The sequence below is a fragment of the Aspergillus pseudotamarii genome (assembly GCF_009193445.1).
Source record: "Aspergillus pseudotamarii strain CBS 117625 unplaced genomic scaffold BDV38scaffold_34, whole genome shotgun sequence".
Classification (NCBI taxonomy): domain Eukaryota; kingdom Fungi; phylum Ascomycota; class Eurotiomycetes; order Eurotiales; family Aspergillaceae; genus Aspergillus; species Aspergillus pseudotamarii.
The window spans coordinates 214,401-241,667 of record NW_022475048.1 but is presented as its reverse complement, the minus strand read 5'-3'; the positions used below and the strand labels follow the sequence as shown (position 1 = coordinate 241,667).

The 27,267-nt window shown below is 47.6% G+C and overlaps 12 protein-coding genes across 12 annotated transcripts; 6 read left to right on the top strand and 6 right to left on the bottom strand.

Moving 5' to 3' along the window:
- Positions 1-44: 44 nt before the first annotated feature.
- On the bottom strand, positions 45-1,515 carry BDV38DRAFT_293903 (uncharacterized protein; the record flags this gene model as incomplete). The annotated part of the gene is made up of 2 exons (XM_032062371.1): positions 45-1,454; positions 1,507-1,515. The coding sequence occupies 2 exons, from the start codon at positions 1,513-1,515 to the stop codon at positions 45-47; spliced, it is 1,419 nt and encodes a 472-aa protein (XP_031912550.1).
- An 818-nt stretch (positions 1,516-2,333) lies between these two features.
- BDV38DRAFT_283971 (uncharacterized protein) lies at positions 2,334-2,885 on the bottom strand (the record flags this gene model as incomplete). The annotated part of the gene is made up of 1 exon (XM_032060157.1): positions 2,334-2,885. The coding sequence occupies one exon, from the start codon at positions 2,883-2,885 to the stop codon at positions 2,334-2,336; it is 552 nt and encodes a 183-aa protein (XP_031912549.1).
- Positions 2,886-3,828: 943 nt separating this feature from the next.
- Positions 3,829-5,317, bottom strand: BDV38DRAFT_249604 (uncharacterized protein). The gene is made up of 2 exons (XM_032054864.1): positions 4,475-5,317; positions 3,829-4,422 (listed from the first exon to the last, which is right to left on the bottom strand). The coding sequence occupies exons 1-2, from the start codon at positions 5,140-5,142 to the stop codon at positions 3,972-3,974; spliced, it is 1,119 nt and encodes a 372-aa protein (XP_031912548.1). The 5' UTR covers positions 5,143-5,317; the 3' UTR covers positions 3,829-3,971.
- A 3,906-nt stretch (positions 5,318-9,223) lies between these two features.
- BDV38DRAFT_249602 (uncharacterized protein) lies at positions 9,224-9,778 on the top strand. Its single transcript, XM_032054863.1, has one exon. The coding sequence runs from the start codon at positions 9,528-9,530 to the stop codon at positions 9,750-9,752; it is 225 nt and encodes a 74-aa protein (XP_031912547.1). The 5' UTR covers positions 9,224-9,527; the 3' UTR covers positions 9,753-9,778.
- A 402-nt stretch (positions 9,779-10,180) lies between these two features.
- Positions 10,181-11,366, top strand: BDV38DRAFT_112543 (uncharacterized protein). The gene is made up of 2 exons (XM_032050993.1): positions 10,181-10,214; positions 10,289-11,366. Exon 2 carries the CDS (start codon positions 10,417-10,419, stop codon positions 11,233-11,235), a length of 819 nt encoding a protein of 272 aa, XP_031912546.1. The 5' UTR covers positions 10,181-10,214; positions 10,289-10,416; the 3' UTR covers positions 11,236-11,366.
- Positions 11,367-12,312: 946 nt separating this feature from the next.
- On the top strand, positions 12,313-12,960 carry BDV38DRAFT_249600 (uncharacterized protein). The gene is made up of 3 exons (XM_032054862.1): positions 12,313-12,569; positions 12,627-12,787; positions 12,844-12,960. Exons 1-3 carry the CDS (start codon positions 12,334-12,336, stop codon positions 12,903-12,905), a joined length of 459 nt encoding a protein of 152 aa, XP_031912545.1. The 5' UTR covers positions 12,313-12,333; the 3' UTR covers positions 12,906-12,960.
- A 634-nt stretch (positions 12,961-13,594) lies between these two features.
- On the bottom strand, positions 13,595-15,820 carry BDV38DRAFT_293900 (putative ferric-chelate reductase (Fre2); the record flags this gene model as incomplete). Its single annotated transcript, XM_032062370.1, has 4 exons — positions 13,595-13,642; positions 13,749-13,903; positions 14,294-15,228; positions 15,291-15,820. The coding sequence occupies 4 exons, from the start codon at positions 15,818-15,820 to the stop codon at positions 13,595-13,597; spliced, it is 1,668 nt and encodes a 555-aa protein (XP_031912544.1).
- Positions 15,821-17,457: 1,637 nt separating this feature from the next.
- On the top strand, positions 17,458-19,077 carry BDV38DRAFT_249599 (metallophosphoesterase family protein). The gene is made up of 4 exons (XM_032054861.1): positions 17,458-17,481; positions 17,541-17,937; positions 17,994-18,168; positions 18,225-19,077. The coding sequence occupies exons 2-4, from the start codon at positions 17,883-17,885 to the stop codon at positions 18,886-18,888; spliced, it is 894 nt and encodes a 297-aa protein (XP_031912543.1). The 5' UTR covers positions 17,458-17,481; positions 17,541-17,882; the 3' UTR covers positions 18,889-19,077.
- Positions 19,078-19,856: 779 nt separating this feature from the next.
- On the bottom strand, positions 19,857-21,050 carry BDV38DRAFT_272068 (tellurite-resistance/dicarboxylate transporter family protein; the record flags this gene model as incomplete). The annotated part of the gene is made up of 1 exon (XM_032057425.1): positions 19,857-21,050. One exon carries the CDS (start codon positions 21,048-21,050, stop codon positions 19,857-19,859), a length of 1,194 nt encoding a protein of 397 aa, XP_031912542.1.
- Positions 21,051-21,505: 455 nt separating this feature from the next.
- Positions 21,506-22,158, top strand: BDV38DRAFT_249596 (uncharacterized protein). The gene has a single exon (XM_032054860.1). It carries the CDS (start codon positions 21,637-21,639, stop codon positions 22,069-22,071), a length of 435 nt encoding a protein of 144 aa, XP_031912541.1. The 5' UTR covers positions 21,506-21,636; the 3' UTR covers positions 22,072-22,158.
- A 1,072-nt stretch (positions 22,159-23,230) lies between these two features.
- On the top strand, positions 23,231-25,229 carry BDV38DRAFT_293894 (amino acid/polyamine transporter I; the record flags this gene model as incomplete). The annotated part of the gene is made up of 8 exons (XM_032062369.1): positions 23,231-23,261; positions 23,318-23,462; positions 23,516-23,739; positions 23,798-24,162; positions 24,225-24,326; positions 24,390-24,549; positions 24,612-24,922; positions 24,981-25,229. 8 exons carry the CDS (start codon positions 23,231-23,233, stop codon positions 25,218-25,220), a joined length of 1,578 nt encoding a protein of 525 aa, XP_031912540.1. The 3' UTR covers positions 25,221-25,229.
- Positions 25,230-25,239: 10 nt separating this feature from the next.
- BDV38DRAFT_249595 (FAD-dependent oxidoreductase) lies at positions 25,240-27,194 on the bottom strand. The gene is made up of 2 exons (XM_032054859.1): positions 26,768-27,194; positions 25,240-26,707 (listed from the first exon to the last, which is right to left on the bottom strand). The coding sequence occupies exon 2, from the start codon at positions 26,646-26,648 to the stop codon at positions 25,437-25,439; it is 1,212 nt and encodes a 403-aa protein (XP_031912539.1). The 5' UTR covers positions 26,649-26,707; positions 26,768-27,194; the 3' UTR covers positions 25,240-25,436.
- Positions 27,195-27,267: the final 73 nt, after the last annotated feature.

Here is a 27,267-nt window from a genome sequence, read left to right as displayed (position 1 = left end):
TGGCTCTAATATACGGGGCATAAATATTAGAAGTTACCAGTATCTTAATCTGTCAAGTCGATCAACTCAAGTTCAACTCCACCTTGAGCACTTAGCTCCCTGAGCTGGTGCCTCAGCCTAGGGCGCCAGTCGTCGGGCTCATCATCTAACAAACTTATTACTAGAGAAATACGACAAAGATGCGGCGTGTATGCTTTCCAATCTTTCAGCCATGTTTGAAGCACGCCCAGAATGGTGGAATGCTCCCACTCCCATTGAGGCCATTCTGGTGCCATTAGGTCAGCATTTTGGTACCTCAAGTCATCCGTGATCACCAGAAATTCGATATTTCTTGGCATCAGATCCTGCCATCGTTCTGTTGTCCCTTGCGCGAACCCTACCAGGAATGGCCATGGGACTTGAAGTCTTTTGAGCATGTCAAAATTGACCATCGCATGCAACGAGCCCTGTATCTTTATACCAGGAAGGAATTGATCATTGCCTCCGATATCAACATCGGCTGACACTGTCAAATCTGTCAGAGTGCCTCGAACATGACTTATCGCGGCAGTAAACCGATCAAGATCGACGATAGGCGTAGTGAACCGATCTCTGACACCGTAATCGTAATACCATTGCCAACGAAGGGCCTCAACGTTCTGGGTGACTGCGAGCAGTTTGCCGAGATATGTTTCCCGGACAGTGGTTAGATCAAGTGATATAAGTTTCGATGGGACAGGTAAGTGTGCTGCAGGCCACGTAAATTCAATCGGGTTCTCAACGGAGGCTGACATGCGTTGGACACTCGGTAGATATAGAAATGGCAAGATATCTGTTGTATTTTTGATTTTCTGATCGCGTGCTTCGTCCTCGCCATTAGGGCATAGGAAAGAAACATCTTGTAGATGCCGAAAGTCGGACAGACTAGAATTGCCGGGCTCGCAGATGGCTGATCGGAGAACCATACCAATTAGTGCAGTCTGTCGAGTAAAGTCACCGGCAAGGTATAGATATTTTAAATTTGAGAGCTGTGCTAATAGGAGAGCAACAAATGCATCTATTGTACCTTGGCGTAATTCCTGGATCCAAAGGTCGCTATAGGGCACTCCAGTCCCCCTGATGAATATGATTAGTTGGTCTAGTTCAGCGTCAGAGACCGGAACTTTAGGAATTGTCCATCGAAATTTCTCTACTAATAGGTAGGTGTCGCCGTCCAAGTGGATGTTTGTGATGTAAGCAGCCAGCTGGGGCCTGGATAAGATCGTCCGTAAGAGCTGAGTGATTGGGGGAGGAGCGTGAGGGCGAGTTTTTCGCCAAGCCATCTTAATTTTCGAGTAGAGGAGTGGCTCAACAATTGTGTGGAATTTCTTATTGACAAGACATAGTGCATGGAGCTCAGGTGGTGATAGTAACTTGAATATCAAGTACAATATTTCCGCTGGGCAGCTGCCAAGACCAGTTACCACTTGATGTTTCTAGTCACTAACATCAGCAATAGCCCTGAGAATACCCACACGAACGACCTACAGGTTCCATAGCCAGTAACAGGAGTAGTGTACGTTCACTGCTCTATTGTGTATGCGTACGCAGGCTGAGGTGTCTGAACACTGAGGGATAGAAAAACTGAAAAGCCAGAAAGGTGTCCTTATGAAACAGCAATAATACTAGCTGTAACCCTAACTTTTAGTGTTTGGATGCATAAAATCACTGGGGCACTCCCCACTCATGGATCCACCAGGCTCAACCTCATTTGCAATCGAATGTCGAGTCGCTCATTTTTCCCAACTAGGAAAGACCGATACAGAATTTCTATAAATATTATAACTCTAGAACTAATGAAAATAACCAAACACCGTAGTTTAGTTCTGCTGTATGAGGTGGTGGGGTTTATGCTGGGCCATGCTTGTACGATTCGTTCTTTTTCAGGTTTTCAAATCTCAGAGAAAAGATATAATGGTTCATTGAAAAAGAAGGTTTGACTAGTTGCCTAGAGTATGTCCTCATATAATCAGAGTACTAGAGTAAATCCTTCAAAGCCAAACCACGTTTCATATATATGCACTTCATAATAAATGATAAATACTGCCCTATGGAAACTTGAATTGGTCCAACTAAAGACAGACATTAAGAGCCGAGCGGAGGGGATCTGAAGATTTCATGGACATAGAGGGAAGGTAGAAGTGATGATTGATAAAGATCCCAAAGCAACTGCCTACATTCTAAGACTACCTGAACTTCTTCCATGGGCTATTGATGTATCTCCAGTTTCTCAAGGCTATACCGTATGTGGTAGATCGAGACGTATTCCGGCCAAAAGTCCTATGGCCCTTGTATAACTCGAAAGAAACAGTCCCCTATGTATCTAGCTCGTTGCTGACTTCTCCGTCATTGTCTCCAAAGATCGCACCCATGCGATAGCGCACTCGACAGCCACACAATGACGTACAGTCTGTGTCCAACCGCACCAGACGATGATCTTGTGTCGCAATAACATCACGAGGAGGTTTGTTCAGCGTTGCTAGAAAATTCAGATATGATCCCTCATCATTCCAGATATGCTCTTCTTCTGTCCACGTCAGATATCGTTTAATGAAACCAATTTGATTCTCGGAATGCTGTGGTCCATTCATCCATTGTACCAATTGCAGAAGCGCCGCATTATCCCGTCCAATATCGATCAGGAATACGAGGATCTTTTCTGGCACTCGGAAGATGAAAGAATTGAGGCTGTATAGTACCCGTCGTGCCTCATCGTAGACCAGATGACTGACAGCCAGCAGAGCCAGAAGGTTGTTTTCAGGGCTGCGCTGAAGCCAGATTCCTTGCCGATTTGGGTAAACAAACGATGTCAACAATCGTTTTCCAAATGTGATCTTGCCAAAGCACAGAACAAACTTGTATGTCATGGATCGAAGTTTTAGATTGGACATTAGCGAATACGCCCCCTTCGTGACAACAACGGGGCGGAGCGCCGATTCTTTCTCTCAACAGTGAATTACCGACCAAAAGCAAGTCCAAGAAAAGGAAATTGTCCCTTCCACTGCCAGACCTTAAACCATTTCCTCTTCAAATCGGAACGGCCATCCTCGATCTCGGTGCCGCCTCCAGATGCTTTTCTGGGAATCACTATTTAGAACATCGTCGTACTTTGAATAAATAGCATGTTCAATAAAATTAAATCGCCTGTTGATAATCTTTGAGCAAACTGGGCATTGATACTGTCACTTTTTCCTTTTGTCATGGTCGAGAATTATTTCAATCTTCAAGACGTCGTGGATTCCATCGGCGGGTATTCGTAGATGTCCTGTGTAGCAGCGCAGGTGGTCACGGAGGCCGGTCTTGTGCACATATTGCTTTTTGCAGAACGTACAGACTTGCGCTTCCCAGGGCATACTGCTGTAGGAGTTTTTGTATTTCTCTTTGTTGAGATCGAGGCTTTTCAAGTTAAGGTTCCTGAAAACGAAGGTTTAAGGATGTGGTAACTCTTAACGCCATGGTTCGGATTTACTTCTCTCAGGCTCTGCCGCAGGCATCGACAGTTGCCTAATTGAGCAAATTGCACAAGCACTCACCGCCCTGCAGATCCAGAGCCCTTTCATTCAAGCTGCAGAAGCTATGGAGGACTTGCATTCTTCAATTGAACCCTAAATCATGCCAAGATCTACTAACCTAGATCAGATATGGCATGTCGAGACAGTATCTGATTGGCTAAGATACTGGATGCCCGGGTGGGCTATCCAAAATAGGGAAGAATTTCCATAACTACAATGATAGCCAAGGTAGTGAACGAATTAAGCATCCAACGACCCCAAGGTTCAGAAACAGTAAATGAAATGTAAAAAAAAAAAGATTCATTCTGACATGGCTAAATACTGCTAAAACAAGGTGCTAAATTCTAAATCATCATCATTAAATTCAATGCCCAAAAGTAATGCAATGGCAAATTCTATTACGAATGGATTTCTTTCCCTTTTCCGGGCGCCACCAGCCCCCTAGACAGCGATTGCCGTGGCAAGATTGGCATTGAGGCTGTCTTTCAAGTCGTCCCTCTCGGTGTAGCTGTCTACTGGTGTGGGGAAAGCGAAGGTGTCTTGAGGGACGGTAGAATCCTGGGGAAGATTCCGCTGAGCGGGCCAGATCTCGTGGCCAGCGGCGTCTTCCTTCTTGCTGTGTTCTGTGACGACCTCGCGAACGGTCTTCTGGAAGTGGAGAGGACCCAGCTCCATCTCGGGGTGGAGCAGGCCGTTGACAAAGACACCAGCGTTCAGGTTCTTCTGCGTGTGGATGCAGAGGTATTTGTCTTCAGACATGATTCGCTTGTACATGTCGCTGATAATGGTGAACTGCTCATCGCTAGCGTCCTTGTGCCGATAGACTTCGTAGCGCATGACCGACTTGGTGGGGCTCACAGGGGTAAATCGCTGCATGAAGAAGAAGTGTGGACTGGAAGAATAATTAGTAATTGTCTAAATTGTATGAGGAGGAAGCCACTTACGAGACGTTGAAAGAGGCATTAGGCCAGAAGTAGGTAGTAGCGATCCGGAAGCCCTTCTCAATCTGGTCGGGTCGCTGGGCACCGTAGTGCTGGATATGGCCATCTTTGGTCTTGACATAGTAGGAGTTGAGATCGGCGATCGTAGGGATATCGGGGTGAGCGACTTGGCAGTGGTAGCACTCATTGTAGTTATCGGCGAGGATCTTCCAGTTGAAGTCGCCTTCCATGTCCCATGTGTGGTCGAAGTTGTATTCATCGAAGTTGTAGTGCTGGAATCGGGGCTGCTCGTCGACTCCCTCGAAGTCGTCCTTCCAAGCTACCTCGGGAGTCTCGCCAGCATCCAGGTTGACCCAGATGAAGCCGTTTTTGTCAATGTGCGTGTGAGCGGGGGCGAGGTCGCTGCTGTGGCAAGCCTTGATGTTTCCTTGGTGATCCTTCATGACAACGAATTCGTAGCCAGCCGCGTCATACTGAACCCAGTCACCAAGGTTCGGGACGCGGGCCTTGTGTGTGGTGAGAAGCCACTTGCGGGAGAAGATAGATCGTCGTTCAAGTTGGTACATGGCCTGAGAGGTGTACCAGGAAGCGGGCAGAGCACGGATAGGAGTTTTCTCCTCCTCCTTGACCGCTGTAGCGGAAGTACCAAAGAAGTTCCTCAAGAAAGACATTGTGAAGATGATTTTGTTATTAGGATAACTAGAGAGATTGAGACTCTGATAGTTAGATTTTTGCTTTGGAGTTGCTGTTGATTACACTTGATCTCGGAGATGTCTGCCCTTCTATATAGCTATCTCAATCATACTGACACGAAGCTCAATAAACTCCATCGGAACCATATCCAGGTAATCACACCCGATACCGATACCCTATCCATGACAATCAGGTGGCCAACTCCAACGGGAGATAAAGCTAGGTGCCGGTCAGGTGATCGGTAGGTTCAACAACGGGACCGAACCGAATGGCTTAAAGGTTATCAAGCAACCCCTGCCTCAAAGCTCAAAGAGTCCAGCCCACGCGTGGTTCCCCACCATTGGCTCTCCAGAGTCCTATCTTGATCTAGAACCACGAATGGATCCGTCCCCGGCGGTTCGGTGATAAGCCGATCCACCCCCGGCGGTTTAAACATACCATAAATGGCAGTATTTATCATGAACCGTTCCCCAGGCCGGCGGCCACCTCAAATCCGGTTTTGCGGGGACAAGCCGCAAGGTGCTCCTAACAACCAGAGTGAATGGTCAGGTTACTGCGTACACCCAATGGCGATGGCGATGGCAACGCCCGTGCCGTATTAGTAGTCACGAGAACCATCAGGGGCTGAGAGGCTGCAGAAGTCATGCCCTCAGGTGTGTCTAAAATAGATTCCGGGGTAGATAACCGTTTTAGTTCTGATTGGTATACGGTCGCGCCTACTATCGCGGAGAGCTTAAGTGTGATACGAAAGAAGATATGGTAAGTCTGAGTCCCTCGTGTTCCTTATCATCACCGTTCTTTTAGTTCTCAGGGCACGAAAGTGCGAATTTCATACATGATTGAAGCTAGGGGCTACAGATTACTTCTGAACACTGTGGCGATACCAGGACGGACTCCGGGCACTGGTCCAGGGAGAGTTTGCTGTAATTACATCAAAATGATCTAACAACAATCAAGGGAAGTATGCAACCTTGGCCACTTGGGAGCTGATCTCACAGCACGGTTAACATTCCAGATCCTTCTCCTCCGAAGTTCCAGAAGTTCTCGAATGTGATTGCTGCTGATGCAAGAATACTTTATGAGGGTAAGAACGTTCACGTGAGGGACGCTTCCAGCGAACCACAAGTTTCTATTACATAGTCAATAACTTGGGGTACAAGGGCATTCAGCACAGTCGGTGGTTTTCAGTTTGGCAAGAGTAGGTTGTCTAAAAAGTCTGTTTTGGTGCTAACTAGAGCTCGACGCCTGAGCAGGGTGTAGGTGCATTGGTAACTATACCAGGCGATAGGGGTAGGGAGCATTTTGGTATCCTCTTCTGGGGGACGCTTTGGCTCAAATTGTACAATAAGTGCACGTCTGCTTTGTACACATCATTGCCTCGAACTGGTGCCCCACAGGAATGTGTCCTAAGTCCTACCTGGTGGGTCTATATGATGACGTTTAACCAATTCAGCTTCCCAGCCAGTCATATAGCATTTAAAATCCATAGTGATGCTCATTTTTCGCAAGCCTGTAAACTGATCTGAGAGATTTTACCAGTGTCTCTGAATCATTGTCGAGGCTCCGCGTTACTTGAAGGCTTACTCGGGCTGCAACAGCGTGGTTGTCCAGTGGTTCCTCACGACAGTTAATATGGGTCCCACGTTTAAGGCTATAAAGAGCTTTTCTTTTTCCTTCTCTTTTCTTTTGCCTTTATTAGTAAATAAAAAGTTCCGACCTTACCGGGAAAAGGCACGTTTGGAGAGAGAAACTGATACTAACCCCATTGAGTAATTTCTTTTTCCAGCCAGTAACGGGATAGCCTTCAATTAATTTTATATTTTGTGTCTCAAATTGTGTAATGATAAACTGGATTTGAATATAGATAGAACCGTCCGGGGCGTCCCGTAACCTGTCTCAAATGGTGTACAAGCCAGTCAAGAGTTGTATAGCGTTCACCACGATGAGGCGCTTCATCCCTCACAGCCGTCTTGGTGACTTGTGTTACACGCACCGGCCTGAATGGAATACCTGTGCCTGGTAATTTCCCACTCATTATATAAGCAATATGTAAGATGTTCCGTGTTTTTCCGGTGGTCATGCAACCGGATCACCCTTATACCAAGAGGTTATACGTATAGATACAGACCAATGAGGTAATCCGGCTGTCGTACTGGTAGAGGTATTGCAGCCTTTTCTCTACTATTTGGGAACTAAATCGATTAGACCCTTTTATTGGACCCCGAAAAAGCTCAGCCAACGTTATACAAAGAGAGCGCAATTTCTAGAGGTTGCTCACTATACCGTTGCCCGGTACGCCCGGTACGCTTGACAAAGAAATAAATCCTCTCCAGGTTCAATATGATATCCACATTATTGAACTCAGGGGCGGTCCTTGCTGGCCAGAGTGATTGGAATAATTAAAACTAGAAGTATCCAGGCGTATTTAAATCAGCTGAACGAAGTCATTGTAGGAGTGCTTTGAAGACTATCCGTTTACCTTGACTTTCGGCTCTCCGTGTATCCTTTGAATGCTTTCATTTGAACTCCACAGAGATGTATTGTGTCATATTTATTGTTGCCTTATATCTATCAGCTTTAGCTGCTGGTCAAGGCGCAGGCTTATCTACGCCGAAAAACCCTAAACCCATGTCTTCCGAATGGCGCAAGCAGTGTCCCGAGATCCAGATAGTGGAGGACCACAAACACAACCTAAGAACTGGCCCTGGCCGGGAACTCCCAAAGCAACACTTGCTCACACTGTGTAAGATTGTCGGCGGTAACGGGCAGACTCAATTGAGAAGGACAAAGATCCCCTTGGATAAATGCATTGGTTGGAAACCGAATACTTACTCAAATTCCAAATCAAAGTTCATTGCAAAGCCTGAGTATATATATATTCCCGTGATATTTCTGGATGCTGGCTAATATGCCTAGCGGGGATGGACCTACTAAAGGCAAATGCTGGCACTGTGTATACCAATTCTGGGCTAGAGAAGGTCAGCCGAATCTCGCTTGTTGGTGCAAAGACGCGTCTCCCCCTGAATTGGTTTACGAAGAAGAGTCTGGGGACAGGGGAGCCCAAAGGTTTTTCAATCTAGGTAGGTGTCCTGCATGATAGACGTTAGATTCCTTCCTAACCCCATGACTACAGATGAAGTAATAAGAGTATACAACGGTTACCTAGAGTGCCATGATTTTAAATCGTTGTTATACCCGAGACATCCTGCGGCCGAATTTGCTTACCAGTTAGGTCAATCGTATGGGTTATTATCACGGCCAATAGACCCGGTGGTTGTTCCTCCAAATCCTGCATATCCTGCAAATCTCGCAATTTATCCATATCACCCAAATGCCCCTAATGCTCTGAATGCTCCGAATTCCCCAAATCATCCCATGGCACCTCCGCCAAGGTACGAGGAAGCTCCACCGAGATATGAGCCTAGAGCTCCGTCAAGTTGACGACGTCAAAAGGCCCTGGTGGGAGTGGTCATGGAATTTCACCCATTTCCGAGGGTGACGCCCCTCTACATTGCGCTTAATGCCAGGATCTATTTATCTGCATATCTCGGGCTTGATGTATGTACGCGGTAACGTTGGTATCTGAAATTGCTTCGTTGAGGAATGAAAAATTGATGTATGTCTCCCGTACAAAACAAGTAATTTACACGTCTAAAGTATCACATGATTAGGGCTCGTAAACAATTATTTATTCGGGTAAAAAGGCACCGCCCTTGTCACCGCCCCTTCTCTTGCTGTATACGGAGAAAGCTTTTCGATATTTGGTTTTATTTTGTCCTGATCTCTGATAGAAGGACAATATGTGTTTCAAATAAGCTAATCCTGATTATGCTCCAATATGGTGGTGCTCTAGCCAAGATCGACATGGCGTTGCACCCCTTGTGGTTATCCGAGTGGGATCTCGCCAGGCGTGGTAGCCAATAAGGTGTGCAGATAATTCGGCCCGGTGGATAGGATGAAATTACAGACGCTAAGGGGGTCCTGGAATGTGTTACTATTCATAGCACCCCGTCTTCCAACGATCATCAGCATCTGTCCTCCCCCAAAATGCCAGTGTTGGCTGCCCCGGGCCTTCAGCGATCATACAGACCTAGAGCCAAGAGAGGCTGTTCAACTTGCAAGTAAGTCGGCCGACATTCCTCGATCACCTGTTATTTCCCATTCACCGTCATTTGTTGGGACTGGTTGTAATGACTGTTGTTCTGGATCTGACCGAGCGTCGCATAGAAGTAAGATAGATCAGGTGTTGTAGCCCGTGGGATTCCACATACTAATCTGGACTACGTAGAGCGACGCATCAAATGTGACGAAGCCAGGCCCCATTGTTTGAAGTGCACATCAACGGGTCGCAAATGCGACGGGTATGAGACGCCAAGTCCCCCGCCTCCCCAGCGGAACACTTGTCTCCGCCTGCCCTATGTCTACTCCCAGACCCTGCAGTACTCGGGCAACACCCGGGAAACCAGATCGTTCCAGTTCTTCTATGAACGTACCGTCCCTTCGTTGGCGGGGCTTTGTGGGTCCGAGTTTTGGTCAGGACTTGTGTTGCGGGTCAGCCAGCATGAGACCGCCGTCTACCATGCGTTGATCGCATTAGGATCCTTACACGAAAACTTCGAGAACGGCCACTGGCTGAGCCAACGAGGGATTGACACCTTCGCAGTTCAACAATATGTGTCAGCTATCAGGGCGCTCTTGGGATCTTCGAGCTCGTCGCCCTGCGTTAGTCCGGGCCTGCCAGCGGGCTCCCCGCGAAGTCTAACGGTGGATGTCTGTTTGATCTCCTGCATTTTGTTTATTTTCATTGAGGTAGGCGTGGCGTCTCTTAGTATGAGATCGATTCAACTAACCGTCATAGATAATGTCTGGCCATTATGTGTCGGCCGTCAGTCATGTCCGAAGTGGGATGAAAATTCTCAAGGATGTTCACGAGGACCCTCATTCAGGGACTTACCACCACCCGTCCTTGAAGCCATCGACAGTCACAAGCTTGGAAATGGACCACTTGCGGAGGATCCTCAACCGCCTCCAAGATCAGGCTCTGACCTTGGTACGTCAATCTGCGTCCCGTACACGGTTGACGATTGATTCTAATTATATAGACACGGACTGACGCGGACAAAGCTCTGAGGGATGATTTAAAAGTGGTGGGAAGCCGTCACGCCGAAATCCCCGAATGCTTTCTCTCCATATCAGATGCTCATGAATGCTTCGAATACCACGTTGGCCGACTATCTCAGGAGTATTCAGCAATGGAGTCAAACAAAGCAGACATGGCTTTGGACAAGTCTGTCAATTTCATGCAGCAAGCCGAAGCCCTTATAGCCAAGTGGTCGTCCGCCCTGTATCGTTTTGAGGAGTCTCGTGGTTCTCAGCTCACCTACAGGGATTCCATCGGTTTGAAGACCCTACGAATCTATCAATGCTGGCGACTGGTAATGTTAGATCGGGCCAAGAGCGGAGTCACGGATCTTGAGTCGTGGGATAAGTACAACTCTACATTTCAGATGATTGTCTCGTTGGCAGCGGCAGTGGTCAACACGACTGATAGCGATGCACCCACATCGACGACATCTTTGTTGCCGCCTGATTCTTTCAATGAAGGTTGTAAGAGGCCCTCCTTCTCCCTGGATATGGGGATCATATGTCCCCTATACGACGTGGCTACCCTATGCCGTGACCCCTTTATCCGCCGAGAGGCCGTTAAGGTGCTCCGGTCCGCCTCTCGCCAGGAAGGTCTTCTCAATAGCCACCTGTGCGCTGTCGTCGCGGAACAAGTGATCGAGCTGGAAGAGACAGCCGCCTTACGGAGCGGCACAGACGATCAGAGGTGTTTCGCATCTGCCGCATCACACCTACGAGGTCCAAATTCAAACAGTCAAACTGAGGTTTCCAGCCAGCACATCAAAAGGTCATCCGAGGTGCCTCATGCTGCGCGATTCGTCTATGCCTACCCCAATTTTGATCCTCTTTATAAACAGGCCTTTCTAATCCTGGCCGCTGGCCAGGCTGGGGAGAATCATACCAAGATCCCCCTACCAGCCGTGACTGCTATGCTGGATATGGAGTGACACTCTGCCCTGAATGCTCACTTATAATCCTCAGCTGTTGAACCTCTTCTTTGCTAAAGCGTCCTGGCTAGCCATGCTGATACCTATGAGCTGGATAAAGACGATATACGGAGATAACGACTCCACGTTTTTGAATCGCCAAGGAATGTCATATGCTGCCATGTTCCCTCCATCACGGTCCCATTGTCATAGTAATTGGAAACTAGAACCCCGGAAATCTTCCATAGCACAATTTGTCATACTGAAAAGACAAATTTGTGTATTATGCACTGTGTTTTGTCCAGATGTGATCGTCATTCCCAGTGGCGTCATTGACGTATTTATCGCGGAGCTGCTTCAAATCCACGGCCTTCATTCCGACTGGACTAAAGTCTACTTTTATGTGGTCCCAGGTGGGGATTTGTCCATGGAAGCGTAACTCTAACACGTTCAGGTCGCTGAGTATGGGGGCCAAGAAACTCGTTGGTGCAGTCTTGAGGAAGCCTATAGCTATTATCCCGTAACAACATGTTCAGCTCAAGTGTTATGGACCGTGACTACTTGAATGGCCATTCATCTGCACTAAGCAGAAATTGAGGATACCCAGCAAAATCTCTGAAACTCGCCCCATTGAACTCTTTGTTGGAGGAATATAGCCAATGTAACGAGTCGTTGCCCAGTACCTCAGCCCGGCTTGGCCACGAAAGTTAAAAGAATAAACATTTAATAACAACAAGAAACTAGCTAAGCTAGGCGCAGTATAATACCTAAGTTAAATAACTCAGGGCGACATTGAGGGGTACTATTCACCCTTACTTATAACAAGAGATGGAGGACCAGCCAGGTAGTCTTCATATTGCTTTCTACCGTTTGTTTTGACATCACTGTAAACCAGTGCTTTCCTCCGCAGAAATGCGACAGATTTTCATTATAATCACTTATTTCCTAGCTGGATTCGCTTGTTGTCAAGGCGCAACTGGGTCCTCCCAGGGAGGCATGCCAGGAAGTTATCCAGAAAGCCCTCCGCAAAGCCCCCCACACAGCCCTCCGGGAAGTCCTAGACCAGGTCCTAACGCTGCCGCCGACAAATCCCAGCCCCCGCTTTCTCAGAAAGCATTAATGGAAAAGAGATGTCGTGAGATTAGCATACATGAAGCACCTCGCGATGACTACAGAGGGAGTTCGTATGCCTTTGTGGACACTATCTGCACTAATGACCCGAAGAATGATCCGAATCATTATAAGGACGCTTCAGGGAAGGACCGACATAAGCCGAAAGAGCGGAGTTCGACTGTCAATCTGGACGGGTGTCTTGGTTGGGATAAGAACAATGGCGGGTTTATCAAAGAGATTGAGTATGTACACCCTCTCCGGTATATCAATCACCCTGGTTTATTGACCTATGGCTCTAGTGGGCATGCAACTTATTATGGACTCTGTTGGGGTTGTCACTACAAGCGAGGTACTAAAGATGGCGAGAATAATCTCTCATGTTGGTGTAAGTACGGTAAAGGTGAAAAAGCACAGGACCCAGTCACAAAGAAATTGGGTATTGTGACACAATTTGACTTGGGTGAGGCCCCCCTGTACCATGTATTATATAATTGCTCTTAACTAAAAGGTTTATAGGTCCCTTGTTAAAAGTCTTCCCAAGTGGCTCTGTAGGGTGCTCTCATTGGGACTATTCATGATGAGGTTCTTGTCCGGGATGTTATATGCAATACTCCCCTGGAGCTGGAACCCCTTGTGAAATTATTCGCATTGAAATAGTGGTAACAAACTTTAGCATGATAACTACATCCTCTTTGGCTGCAATGATGTTCAATTGTGATGACAAGTAGTGGCGATCTACACATAGCGCTAGGGTGTACGGGAATAGCAGAGCTGCCGCACCAAATAGTTGTACTTGACATTAAAGGATATATCAGTCTACGATTATGAATTATTCCTAATTGACCCTTCGCAGAGTAGCGCAGAGGAAGAACCTATAACTGTGAAAAAGTAACCCCCCCTCTTGTTATTTCTTCTGGAAAAGCGCTATAACCCCCTTTTCACAATACGCTCCAGGGTAATCTTGTGAAGTATCAATAAGTAATTTGTAAGCGGATGGAGAAGGGTTATTAAATCTAGCCTAGGGTTTCTTTGCTTATAATCCCCCTGGAACAAGTCCAAACCCAAACCCTCCAGGCATTTGAAAGATTCCACATACTATCCCTTTCCGTCTTGAAACGAAGAGCATAAGAATTGTTCGAACGCTGCAGCTTTGCTACAATGTACAACAAGCTCTCACAATCGCCGTTAACCACTCCTGCGGCTTTGACAGAGGCTTCGGTAACGGTGTCACCGTTCGTGAATGTTATAATCCTACAAAAAGACTCGCCTAAATGTCTAAGACTAACATCAGATCGGTACAATCAAACATGAATTTCTTTATAAACTTCAGAGACTTTAGGCTACCAACTAAAAGACTCCTCTAATAGTGTTAATTTCACCGCTGGATTCTCCCTCATCAGCCCTGCTACAACAAGTCGTACCTCGTCCGCCATTTTGGATGGACCACTGACAATCACGGCGACCTCTGTTCCCGCACACCTAGAGACTTCCTCCCGGAGAATGCGAGAAATATCCATACGACTATTCTGGAAGATCGCAGCGTTTAGTCGATCGAATCGATCTGCACCAAGCGACGCTGCCACAGAATCAGCCAAGGGCTTACTGCGTACTGCCCAGAACAACCTATGCCACCCCTCGTGGCGCATCAATATGGGCGCTAACGCTGTTACCCCAACACCGCCTGCGATCGCAATAATATTGGTCATATCTGAGACATTTGACCTTGAAAGGGCCACTGGATGATACGAAGATTCAACAAGAACTGGGAACTTCGATTTGGTGCCGCGGAGGTATTTGGTGATGCCCGACTGGGTTCGAATATAAAACACCAACCCTCGTTGATATGGTGTATTAGATATCTCAGTAAGAGACATCTTGTCCATATTCTCTCCCTTCTCAGTCCAAGATACAGGTAGCCTGCCCTTCTCGGTTGTGAGCGTCGTACTCGACGACTCCGTATCGCTACCACAACAGATATCCGTCAGTACCGAGAAAGGGTGATTCTCCCAGACTCGCCACGTCAAGGTCGGGAAATACAGATACACATCACCCTTGGCTGCGACTCCTGGGATCTCTAACTTAATGTATTCATCATCCACAATGGCAACGTGAGCAGTGCAGATCCCATGTCTAGCAAACCGCAGAATGCGCATCCCCCGCTCGAATCCCCAGACTGCCAATGCGACGTATATCCAGTTCTCATACCCCCATTGAAAGTTGTATCGATAGTATATGTGTAAACAACATCCGACCATCGCTAACAGGAAGAATATCACGTGCCAGGCAAGAAAGAACTCATAGAATCGTTGGCGCACTTGCAGCATTGACCCTGGAACGATGATGACCATCGCTAGCGTTGCGATAATACCCCAGTACCAGTACGCGAGCTTGCTTTCGCTGGAGTGTTCACCTTGTGCGCTGTAGATTTGCAAGTATATGGCGGAGTGGAGGCATGCTTCGATAACGCAAATCAGGGCAATCCAGCGGTGGAGTAGCAAGAAGGTTGAGTGGGACCAGTTAGTTAGCCAGAGTAAGATATTGTTACGACTAGAATAGAGAACCAGCAGTGGGATGTTTGCAAAGCTCAGAATCCCAGCGCGGTTACCAACATATGTGAGGATCTCGACACGGTTGGAAGTGTACCACGCACTGGGGTCAGCTGAGTTGATGCCTACCGCGCATAGAACCACGTTGATGATTATGAGATAGGCGATGAACAGCGCTTGCCCTCTCGTGGGCATGTTGAACGTGTTGAATAGGGGGACTTTGTGTCGGTATCCAATGAGTGGAGGGGCAACCACGTATGCATCAAGAGTCGTCTTCAATTTGGTGGGAACGGGAATGAAGCGAGCAAATGAGAGCCCAATTGGGATAATTGCGCCAGTTAAAAGAAGAACCAATCTGCGGGGTTTTAAAAGAGCAAATTAGCAGTGTGGTTTCGTCTATTGGGGCTCTGAACTTACCCGTATCTCTCATGTGTTGCTTCTACTTTCTCGAAGACCGCCAGAGTGCGCCAATTGAGATTGTAAAGCTCTTCTGACACGAGTGAGGCTGACCCCAATACCGTGGATACATTCGGCGTGATAGTAGGCTTGAAACCGATACTTTGTAGGGCCTGTTGATAAGCCTCTTTGGGCAGTGGCTGGTCTTTTTCACTACCAGCAACATTCATCTCCCAGTATCTCTGCAGGGTAGAGTTAGGCACCATCTCACAATGGGAGTATATGCAGTACGCGAGGGTCTGCAAGAAAGCATCGTTCGTCGCATAGCATTCTGGCCCTGGGGACCTCTCGATCTTCCATGTAATAACCATGTCGTTATCTGAGCTCGTGGAGCAGTTCAAAGGGTTTGTGATTGATGCGCGGCAGGCATGTGCACAAGGAGGTTTGTACATGGATATCCCATATCCAACAAACCCTTTTGCTGAATACGCTGGGCAGACAAGCGTTAGCCACAGAATGCTAGACGCGATAGAATAGATATGATGGAGCATCCTGTCAATTCAATCTGTCTACACCCTTCCCTTCTTTCCAGGTCCACTATTTGCCCAACTACCACTGTTGGTAGGGGGTACTAGAGTCTATATATCATATCCTTTGGTAAACACAACTCAACACATGTTTGAGCAGGATCTTTGCTAATTTGTCCAGGACCATGCTTTTCTTGGCAGAGATAGTGAGGTTTTCGGCTTATATGGCCGAGTATCACAGATGCCCTTTTCTAAGTAATATGATTGGTCTCCATGCAACTCGCTCCAAGAAAAGGCACGGGGCTGTGGACCGTTTTATGTCGGCAGAAACGACAAATTATCGTTGAGTGGAAATGAGCACATTTTCTCCCAAGTCCAAGTGGGGTCAACAAGTTAGCGGGCTCAGAAATTTGCGGAATCTTACTCAATTAATTGCTCATATTCTTCACCTTTACCATTTTCGCAGCATCAGATCGGACAATTTATGAGACAGGTTGGTCCCCAGATCTCAATATGGCACTGGTTGTGTTTTCTCGTTACCCTAAATTCCAATAACGCTAGCATCGGCTGGGATGACATCGACATCAATCTCCGTCTAGATTGCAGAGGATGGTCAGTCTTTTCATATATATACGAACTCCCCAACGCGCCTCCTGAAACCACATATTACACCTAGGCTGTCACTTCGAGTGGGTGGGGGTGGGGGTTGGAATCTTTCCCATCTTCCTATTCATTCCCTGTTGCTCCTTAGGGGCCACATCCGAGTCCGGGCTTGCATTCTTTATACTAGACCAAATTAGCTTCGTCATTGTGCGAGGACCATTTAGCCTTGGCTAACATGCTCCAATGAGATCCGCTAGGTATCTGGGGATCCGGCATATATCGTTCGGGGAATAGCCAATTAGCACCTTCTAGACCTATCGCACCAGAAGTGACCCTAGACCCCTAAAATCCGCTACAACTTAGACATCAAGGTCCATGTTCAAGAAACGCATCGGCGTATTTTTCACCCAATAACCGTTCACTTTGCAACTCGGCAATCATCCTGCCCTTGAACTTTAGTGACATCGAGTCCTCGGCTCCACAAAGCCGGCCACGACCATGTCGAGCACCCATAAAGGTCTCAGTTCTCCTCTCGCCTTCATTCCGCTAGCTCGCAGATTATATGGTATGATTTTCCAGATCTCGAGCCCCATTAGAGCGAAAATAATCGGCCGTATTGAACCTGGTCGGCAGCTACATTGCCGGGTAACGCTCAACACTTAATGTTTGCAACAGAGTAACGCCGTAGTATATGACTGGCTATAGCTATGGTTATGAGCATTCAAGGTTCTCCTACAATGGTGGGGTGAAATATATTCTTAAACTAGAGACCTTTCACACTTCGGGGCAGTCTTGGCATATTTATATCTGCAAGTATTGTGGAGGGTCAAGATCATAAGTCATATAAGAATTAGACTGCCATTAACCTAGTAGTTTTTGGTAATTTACCTTTTCTATATATTTGCTAATGATATGATCAGGGCATTGAAGACCCTACCCTATAACGCCGCCCATTATGAGACATCACATCTCACGTGACGTTCCCTTTCCCCCTCGGCCGCCACGACAACCAGGCAACTTCATGTCCAACAACAATTAAGCTGAAGGACTGCCATTGTGAGACACACGATCTACCCGAGTCGGTCTGTGTAGACCCAACACCTACCATCGGAGTGATTCTGGTTTACTGACTCACTTGCAGAAAAGCCTTTCGGTTTGTTTTGGATCAGCCAAGAGCCAAGACTTCATTTGACGTGGTTGGTCAATTAAACCACTCACGTCATCCTTGAATCAATTGATTCTCGTTTGACCGTCGATCTATCGCTATTAATTGTCCGCTACAAAACTACTCTATATCGCCCGATGGCGCGGTAACCTCTTCATCCAAATCAATCGGATGGGGCTAGGAGAGGAACGTGACACGTTTGATTGGCTTATCGCGTTAACGAGGATACGACATCACGTCACCAGTTGGATCAAGCGTGACGTCTGATATAGCACCGACACGTTGAATCCAGTTGTGAGAACATCCCTCATTAGGAATATGGGAGCATTCATGAGCAGCATGAGTGGCGGCGTTTTCTTACGGACACCTTCAGGTAAGTGTCTCAGTCTTCAGCAACGTCTCTTGGCAGAGAGGCTGATACCGGCGTAGTTGTACCCGCCAATCATTTCACTCCTTTCCGGTTTTGCCAGTTAGGCGATATCCAGCTCGGATTCGGGCAGGATGGTTGGAAGAATGACGTGCACAGAATGCAACTCGCCGCAGAGCAAGTCAACGATGAGGACTTCGACTTCTGCATTGCCGTCGGTGACCTAACCAATAGTCGGTGAGTACAGTCCTCAAGACTCTTGTCTCCAAGCGGCGAGCCACTCATCGAGACAGGCATCCCCATGAAATCACCGCATTCCAGCAAACATTTCCAAATTTCACGGTGCCCGTCCACCTACTACCAGGAAACCATGACGTCCACGACTTATCCACGCTGAAACAGTTCACCCAGGACTTCAACACGAGCGACCACAGCAGCTTCACGAACAATGACTATCGGTTTATTCTCCTCAACTCGATTACGATGATCACCGATCTAGCCGAATTCAAAAATCACACGGCAGACGAATGGAGCTGGTTCGAGCAAGAGCTCAAATCAGCCGCCCGCGCAGGCGAAAGGATTGTCGTCGCGCACCACCATCTCCCCTTTGAGCGTAGTGAGGACGAGCCGGACGGGTATTGGACTTTTCCGAATCGTGTGCGTCGCAGGTATCTTGATTTGATCCGCAGATATGGTGTGCGTCACATCCTTGTTGGACATAGGCATGAGACGAAGAATATCTATCCTGCTGATGGATTCTATACGATTTATGTCGTTGCGGGAACGGCGCGGTTCTTTGATGGAAATGGGTTCGGAATCAACTATTTTAATGTCTCATCAAGGGATTCGGCGAACGATGTTGTTCAGGAGTATGTTCATCTAAAGGGTGTTACGCACATGAAGAGATCTGAGGGCCAGCCGACTGGGTGTCCGGATATCTTTCAACATGATCAATGAGTTACGGTATGGGTTAGCATGGTAATGTGTGTTCAGTATGGTATCCCTTCATGACATGTGTAATGATACAAAGCCCTAAAATGTGAAAATGGATCTTAAGCTTTTGAACGGAAACAGATGCCTAGGATATAAGAACAAAAGCTAAAGAAATACTGGCAAGCAATGATGTGGTAATACATATACAATCCATGGTGCAGCCTATACTAAGCACTATGCAATATATCCGAAAGGCTGAACGGAAAACAACAGTGCTAGGCTCTCGTAACTTTTCCGGTATTGATGGTCAAAAATTATCCAGGCCCTGGCGACAAGTCCTTTTATATTCAACCACAACGTCACCTAACATACTAATAAACGGCCATAACCATGCTATAGTATCCGGAGACTTGAAGCAGCTTCTCCAGGAGCAATATGGCTGGCCATTTGGTTTTCAGGAGAGGGAATGGAAGGCTCTTTGAGGGTCATTTTAGAGCGAATCCTTCATGATGGTCCAGATTAGGGCACAAAGAATGATGGCTATGAAGAGATGGAGATCACTTTGGTGAAATGATGATCTTCTGTCAAAATAATCTTGTATAAGCCCGTCTCACATCTTGTTTTCGTAGATGCATGAAGCCTGTGACTACCTAGTAATACGCTTATATAGTGTGGGCGATCCTATGCCGCGGGCCTAGGATGCTAGTCGTTTACCAGGTAGCACAGCTGCTTCATGCTTGGAACTCTCTCCAATATGGAACATACGGCTTGGTCATTTAAAAATCCAATACTCCTTTCAGCATGGTGACAAAATGCACTAAGCATAGCTCCGACAGACGTCGCAGTCAGCTATGTACTCCAATAATGGAGTAGCTGTTCGATGAATACATAAGGGCGGTGGTAGATGTTGGCCCCCTGGAATATCCCGGGGAGGATAATACTATCTGGAGACTCTGGGACTGTTGTCCCTGCTGGAACCGACCGCTCGATCATTAACATTCCTTTTCTCTTTCGTCTGGCTCTGCATCTTCAGGCCACAACATCCGCCGTGTCCATACAGCCCATATAGTTGCCACACTTGCAATCAGCCATATTGCCACCTGCAAGATAGTCATAGCGGAAGCAACCCACAGCACCGCTTCAGACTGCAACACCTGTCCAATCCTTATTGTCGCAATCACGAACCCAGTATTCGGAAACACCATACTCCAATACGGAAGCGACATGCCAGGTGCCCCAGCACCTCCACAAAGCTTACAGAGCGCCAACACGCTGGCTATTGCGATACAAAGACAGAAAAACGCGATCGCCCACAAGAAAACCCCCGCTAGGGCGGCAATGACCAGAACAATATCCCCAGTCGTCACAGTGATAGTTTCACTAGAAGACGAATCCGCATAAGATATTATGTATCGGGACGGAAACTTCTCCACCGCTGCTTTCGCCATGCCGATCAGGGCAAGAGCTGTGAAGCTCCATGGACCCACAGCGATGAACATCTCCGGTCGCTCAGCTGGTTTCGGAAGGCCGCTTTTGTTCAAGCGGTAGAAGTATTCTCCGTAGACGAACAAAGACATCAGGAACCCGAACCCTTGTAATGTTGTGCCGCCAATGATAATGGGCAAGGCGTGCTTTGGGGGCTGCTTGGATGCGAGAACCGACGCAATTGTACCGGAAAGCATGGCTGGGAAGGAAGGTAGTAGTCGGACCAGTGCAAATGGCTGTTGACTGGCCATGCTATGGTGATACAGATACCAATTGTGGAAGACAGCCTCAATGATGGAGATAGCGACATAGATCCAAAAGATGATGTGTAGGACGGCTTGGAGCCATGGTCCACAAGCACTTGTACCGTAGCTCTCAGCTCCGATGATGATAGTTGCAAACGCCAAAGGGCAAGTGCCTACAAAGTGGGTCTCGTTTGAGTGCTGGAAGGATTCCTTCAGGGCCGATGACTTGGTAAGGAAACGGAAGCCCAAGCTAAGAGTTATTGAGAGAAAAAGAACCAAATTGAAGATGTATACAATCTTCCCAATGGTTTCGAGGCCGGCGAATTGGTAAGGTGTGTTATAGAGCAGAACCGCAATACCACCTGTAGCCATGGACATCGAGTACCAGCCCCAAGTGACCTGACATAGTCGCTCTTTGAGGCGCACATTTTGATTTTTCTGATATTCAGGGCTCATTCTAGCACGGGGTTTCACACGCGTGCTAAGCAAAAAGAGCAAGAATTCCTCCTTTATAGGGAAAGAGTACCTGCACATGTATCCCTGAAGCTTTCTATGCAATTATATGATATTTTCTGGCTTCCTTGGTGTGGTTCCACCGTTTATTATATCATATCAGACTCTGGCCTTGTCTTGAATGCAGTTTGGCGTCATCGGTGGATCCACTCGGTATAAACAGGGCCATTCTCGAACACTCATTATCGGGCCGACCCACGGTAGATGATGTCTCCCCATTCCGAGGCTGCACGTCCCGAAGTCTTTTTAAGCAGTTCAATCTCTCATTATTTAGTTCTGAAGCAGTTGGCATTTTTGACATTCGACGATATATCGGGGCTGCTCTCTCGGCAGGGTAGGTCTGGCTATACCAAAGGGCTCCCTTGTCGTCGTGACGGAAGCTAATGGATTTATCGCCAGCCATGTGGTCGATCAGCTACTTCAACAAGGGAACAATGTCCGGGGCACTGTCAGAAACGCCACGAAAAACTCGAGGTTGAATAACTACTTCGGTGCTAAGTATGGCCCTGGACGATTCTCTCTCGCCGATATGTCCCATGACGGTGCGTTCGACGTCGTCAAGGGTGCAGCCAGTATCGCCCATATGGCAACACCGGTGATGCAGTTTTACGACCCCAATATCGCCGCCCCTATGGTTGTCAACGGAACCGTCAATGTACTGGCTTCTGCCGCCGCTGAGCCCTCGGTGCGACGGGCTGTCAATACATCATCCTCAGCCGCGGCCGCCAGTCCACAGCCGAACAAAGTGTTCACTATGGATGAGGAAACGTGGAATGAAGCAGCTGTCAAAGCTGCTTGGGCACCTCCTCCTTACGAAGGATCGCAGCGATGCCTGGATATTTACTCTGCCAGTAAAACACAAGCTGAACAAGCCGCGTGGAAATTCATGGAGGAGAAGAAGCCACACTTTGTCCTGAACACAGTCCTCCCGAATGCCAACATGGGCACCATCCTTTCCCCATAAATTCAGGGCTATCCCAGCGCTGATGGCTGGATTAAGGCTGTATTGGATGGATTCCCTGGCGAAGAAGGGAAGGAGCTCAAGTATAACCCGCCACAGTACTATGTCAATGTTCAGGGTGATGCACGTGTGCACATCGCAGCTCTCATTTATCCGGATGTACAGAATGAGCGACTCTTCGCGTTTGTATACACCTATTCATGGAACGACATCCCTAGTATTGGTGAAGATAAGAACAAGGTCGCTAACCAGAGAGCTGAGGAACTCTTGAAGAGAATCTCGGATCTTCCTGCTTGGACAAGCCTGGGACAGTCGGTCCACGATGCCACTAAGACTTGGGTATAGGTAAGGATGAAATGAGGTCTGGGATAGATACCAATGCATGTACTTAGGTCTTCCTTTTCTCGCGGTGCAGCTGCTGCAATAAGTATGAATAAGATTTAAAACACATACACTCTCAAATACACACCTAGGGCGGCCGGGCTTCAGGTATTTTCGTCTCCATTGTCCAAGATACGGACAGTTCGTGTATTATGGATTGGTAGCCAGCTAAAAAATGACTCTCGTCCATCATTATAACTGAGTTATCTCGGCTTGTGCTGCTCTTATTGAATTGTAGGTCGTCAACTGTCAAGGCGATCTGATGTCCACTTCTGAGTAGATCTCCAAAGGCTTGCGTGGGATAGCTTTCAAAACCTGGTGTTGAAACTCTGGGACGGTAAGCCCTAGGCTAAGATCGTCAAGGCAAGTGCCCGGTGTTCTGATCTTTAATTTACCAGTGAAACTATAATAATAATTTTTCTGAATTTACTACGATAAGCGTTGTAATCGTTGTTAATTTGGAGACATTAAATCCTAGCTAAGAATAGGTTGTGGTGGCCGCGCCGGTGCGATGACACCATCGCGAGCATATCTGAAGCCATGCATTAGCAACCCCTCGGCCAACCACCGACTACCTATCATACCCCGTTATCTGAGATCATGTGGGATCATCTAAGCTTTTCAGGCTTGATGCGATTTAACCATTATAGCTTTGCTGTCACGCAATTGCATGGCATTTCGTCTCATTGTGGGGAAAGCTAAAACATATAAATGCACCACAGATCAACCCGAACGGACCAACCGAGACCCGAGGGGTATTTCGCACATCGACAGTGACAAGATGGGACGAGACGATGACACAATTACTTGGGGTAGGTAGGAACCAATTCGAAGAGGGAGGAGTACCTGCTCAGCTCCTTGCCCATAGTGCGTTCACGAAACGAAGACTCCGACAATGACAATCTCAAAGTGCAAGACTCCTTGCACGTGATTGAGTCGCATGTACTTCAAGAAAGGAAGATTGGCACATTCGGAGCAATCTCTCTAGTCGTTAATAAGATTGTTGGTGCTGGGTATGCTGTATCTTCGGTGGCTCGCGAACTCGCCGTCGCTAACCTTTACCAAGGATATTTTCAACTCCAGCAACCATTTATAAGCTCAGTGGAAGTGTTGGCATGGCTCTAATGCTCTGGGTTATTGCAGGAATGATCTCTACATGTGGTGCTCTGGTGATGCTAGAGTTTGGAAGCGGCATCCCGCGTTCCGGGGGCATCAAGGTCTACCTGGAACGATCATTCTCCCCAAAGCTTCTACAGACATGCGTATATCTCTTTTATTGTGTTTTCCTTCGTGAGTCAAGCATTTCAAACTCTGCAATATTCTCCTTACTTATCTTGATACTGGTCAGAGGTCTCTGCTAGTAACGCTATTACATCCTCCTCCTACCTTCTTCTTGCTGGGGGCGTTGAATCAACTACGTGGAAACTCCGTGGCGTAGCCATTGCAGCTGCTGCCTTTGCAGTGGGCCTTCATACTATCTCTCCAAGAGTAGGAAGAGGATTACAAGATCTCCTCAGCGCGGTCAAGCTCTTCACCTTACTATTCATCGTGTGCACTGGGTTTGCTGCTCTTGCCGGTCATCGTAGGGTGCCAGATCCTCATAATTTCGATATCCACACATCATTCAAAGGAACGTCGAATAATGGTTATAACATCGGCACTGCGCTTCTGGATGCCATCTTTTCATTCCAGGGATATGATAATGTCAATGCGGTATGAGCTATCCCCCATTGTGGGTCCTTCGGTCCTCTAACTAGATTATGCTGCTTGCTTAGGTCTTATCAGAAGTGAAGAATCCCCAGAAGACTCTTCGCGTTGCCCTTCCATCGGCAATGGGTATAATCACCGTTCTGTATCTTCTGGCAAACGTGGCCTACGTACGTATCACGCCCAACCACTATTTACAAGGGATTTCATACTGATGTATTCCACGAGAGTAGTTCGCTGCGGTACCAACAGAGGAATTTACTAACTCCAATATCACAATCGCGGCATCGCTGTTTAGAAATGTATTTGGAGACTCGGCCGCAACAAAAGCTCTTCCTGCCCTTGTTGCTATCTCGGCCGTGGGCCATCTGCTCGGCATCGCATATACAGTCCGTAAGTCACTACCTGCTCGCGATATGCTAAGAACCCTGAAGCTAACATTTTTCTATGTACAGCTCGAGTCCTACAGGAGCTTGCCAAAGACGGGATAACGCCCTTCCCTGATATCATGATGCAGAACCGCCCCTTCAAGACGCCCATTATTGCGTTGGCTGTCCATCTAGGGGTTACAGTACTATTCATCTGTGCGCCCCCAGCAGGCGACGCCTTCAACTTCATTGTCAGCTTGAGTTCGTATCCAACGACCTTCCTCTTGACAGCCATCACAGTGGGTTTAGTCAAGCTTCGACTCACCAAAGACGAGAGCTGGGCATCTGCATTTTCCGCTCCATGGGCGGTGATTGCATTCTACCTTGCCGGTAACATAGTGAGTTCTCCACCATGCCTTAGGGTCTCTTAGTTGTTCCCTGTCTGACTATACGAAGTTCCTGCTCATTATGCCTTTCATCCCACCGCCGAATGGAAAGGGAAGCACTAACCTTCCGTACTGGCTAAGCCCCGTAGTTGCTCTGGCTATCTTATCACTGGGCATCATATATTACCTCCTACGGTTTATTATAGCCCCTTGGGTCTTCAGATATACATTACAGCCAGTTGCTGTAGATCTTAGTGATGGATCCCAAGTTACTAGATATAGGATTCGGAGGGTTGGCGAAACGAGATAGATATTGATGGCTTAATGAAAATTCATGGTAACCTTTGCTCTGAAATCTCTAGGAAACGAGCAGATGACAGATATGAGTGATAAAAATTAGATTCGTGAGCAGGACTACTTAGTCCTTCTGATGCGCTCACTCGAGATAGCAATATATGATTAAGGGAATTACTAAGATGAGACTTAAACAGGGGAACAGGAAATATGAGAGGAAAAGTAACAGCGGCTACATATCAACCATTTCACACTCCTCAACCGGCCTGAGTCCAAAAGTCTTCAGACCACCTTGCCAACTCCTTCCAAGAGCCATCTTTGCAAACTCTCTCATTTCACTCTCATAATTATCAATCACACTCGCATCAACGTTCTCAATGCCACCAGCATCGACAATTTTCCTAGCCAGATCCGCCGAATCCCTGAGCGCTGTGACAAGACCCAAGGCTCCCGTCGGCGGCATTACGTGAACCGCATCGCCCAGCAGCGTCACCCGCGGTGAAATCTCCCAAACGGGGAGATCTAACGGAGCGGATGAGATTCTTAATGTCGATGCCTGTCCCCTACCCTGCATTTCAAAGACGGCCCGTAGCCCAGGGCTCCAGTTTTCCGTTATATGGATCGCCAGATCAGCTGCTTCATCACTGCTTAGACACAGCAGCTTCTCATCTGGGACGCCTAATCTCGAAGAATGGGCTCCAAGCACCCAATAGACATATGGACTCGGAAGCTCAGGCTTAGAGATAGTATCCGCATTCGGGAACCACGTAGATTCGAAAAGCAGAGACACCTGTCCCTCTGAAACAGAGTCATCAATGGCTATATTCATTCCTCGTTGGTATTGCTCTGGAAACCGCGCAAGAAACTCTGGCGTTATGGGCGTCTTTCCATACAGGGCACGCATGCCCGTATCGATAACCTTGGCTCCAGGGATAAGCTGCTTTCGAACACGCGATCGCACGCCATCCGCACCGACGAGAATGGCACCATCCTCGACACTCCCATCCGTGAAATGCGCAGAGACCTTGTCATCGTGCAGCGTGTAATGATCGAGCGCCTTCCCGAAGAACACATCATCTTTCAGCCCCGTGAGAAGTACTTTTCGGAATATGGTCCGGTCAACTGTATACGGTTTGGGACCTTTGATGGGAGGGGGTCCTATACGGTGTGCGGCATCCACGGGTGACCCGTCCGGTTTGACTTGGACCCCAAATGCGAGACCTGCGGCACATGTCTGTTCGAAGAGTGTGTATATTTCTCGAGTCAAGGCGTATTGGAGGGCGTAGATTCCGTCCTCGCTGATGCGCAGTCTGTACCCTTGTGGGCGATAGTCGATCTCTGCATCTTTTTCGAATAGCTTGAAGGGGATGTTGTGTTTTCTGAGGGCTTGTGCTAAGCAGAGGCCTCCTAGGCCGCCGCCGATGATCAGAATAGGCCGGGACATCCTGTCCTGCTAGTGTCTTGGGCTTTATCCTATCGTTGATGATGCGGTATGAATAAGCGCTTCATAGATATATGTATAAGAGCGCGTTCGCTACATGCTTGAAAAGAGGCTCAACCTACCTTTATGTCTCGTGAACGTCAGATTTAACAAATACTCCCGCGTGACAGACAATATCGGGCCGGTCTGCTAGACTCCGATCGAGATACTTTCAACCCCGACAGCCAATTACCGAAACAATCGCATTGTTGGGTCGGAGGATTTTGCCCGATTGCCCGACATAGCTCGCAGCGGCTATTGATTCAGAACTTCCTCGACATACTGGAAAAGGCGTAGAAGGAAACCTGCCTTGTTGCCCCACTTAATTACCTGCACTAAGAGCGCATTCCCTGATTTGCGGAATCCGCTCTCCATTCCAGCCTAACATGCCATTGATTGGTTCTGTCCGTACTCCGTACATGAATCAGGAACTCGGGTATATCGGGACGTTGTCGATCCGTTTGCTCTGTGAATGTTCAGACAGGTATAGCATTCCTCGAGGAGCATAGTGTATGAATCTTAACACATCTCCATTGATTGTTCTATTAGCTAGTCTACTCTACTATATTCTAGGACAATTTTG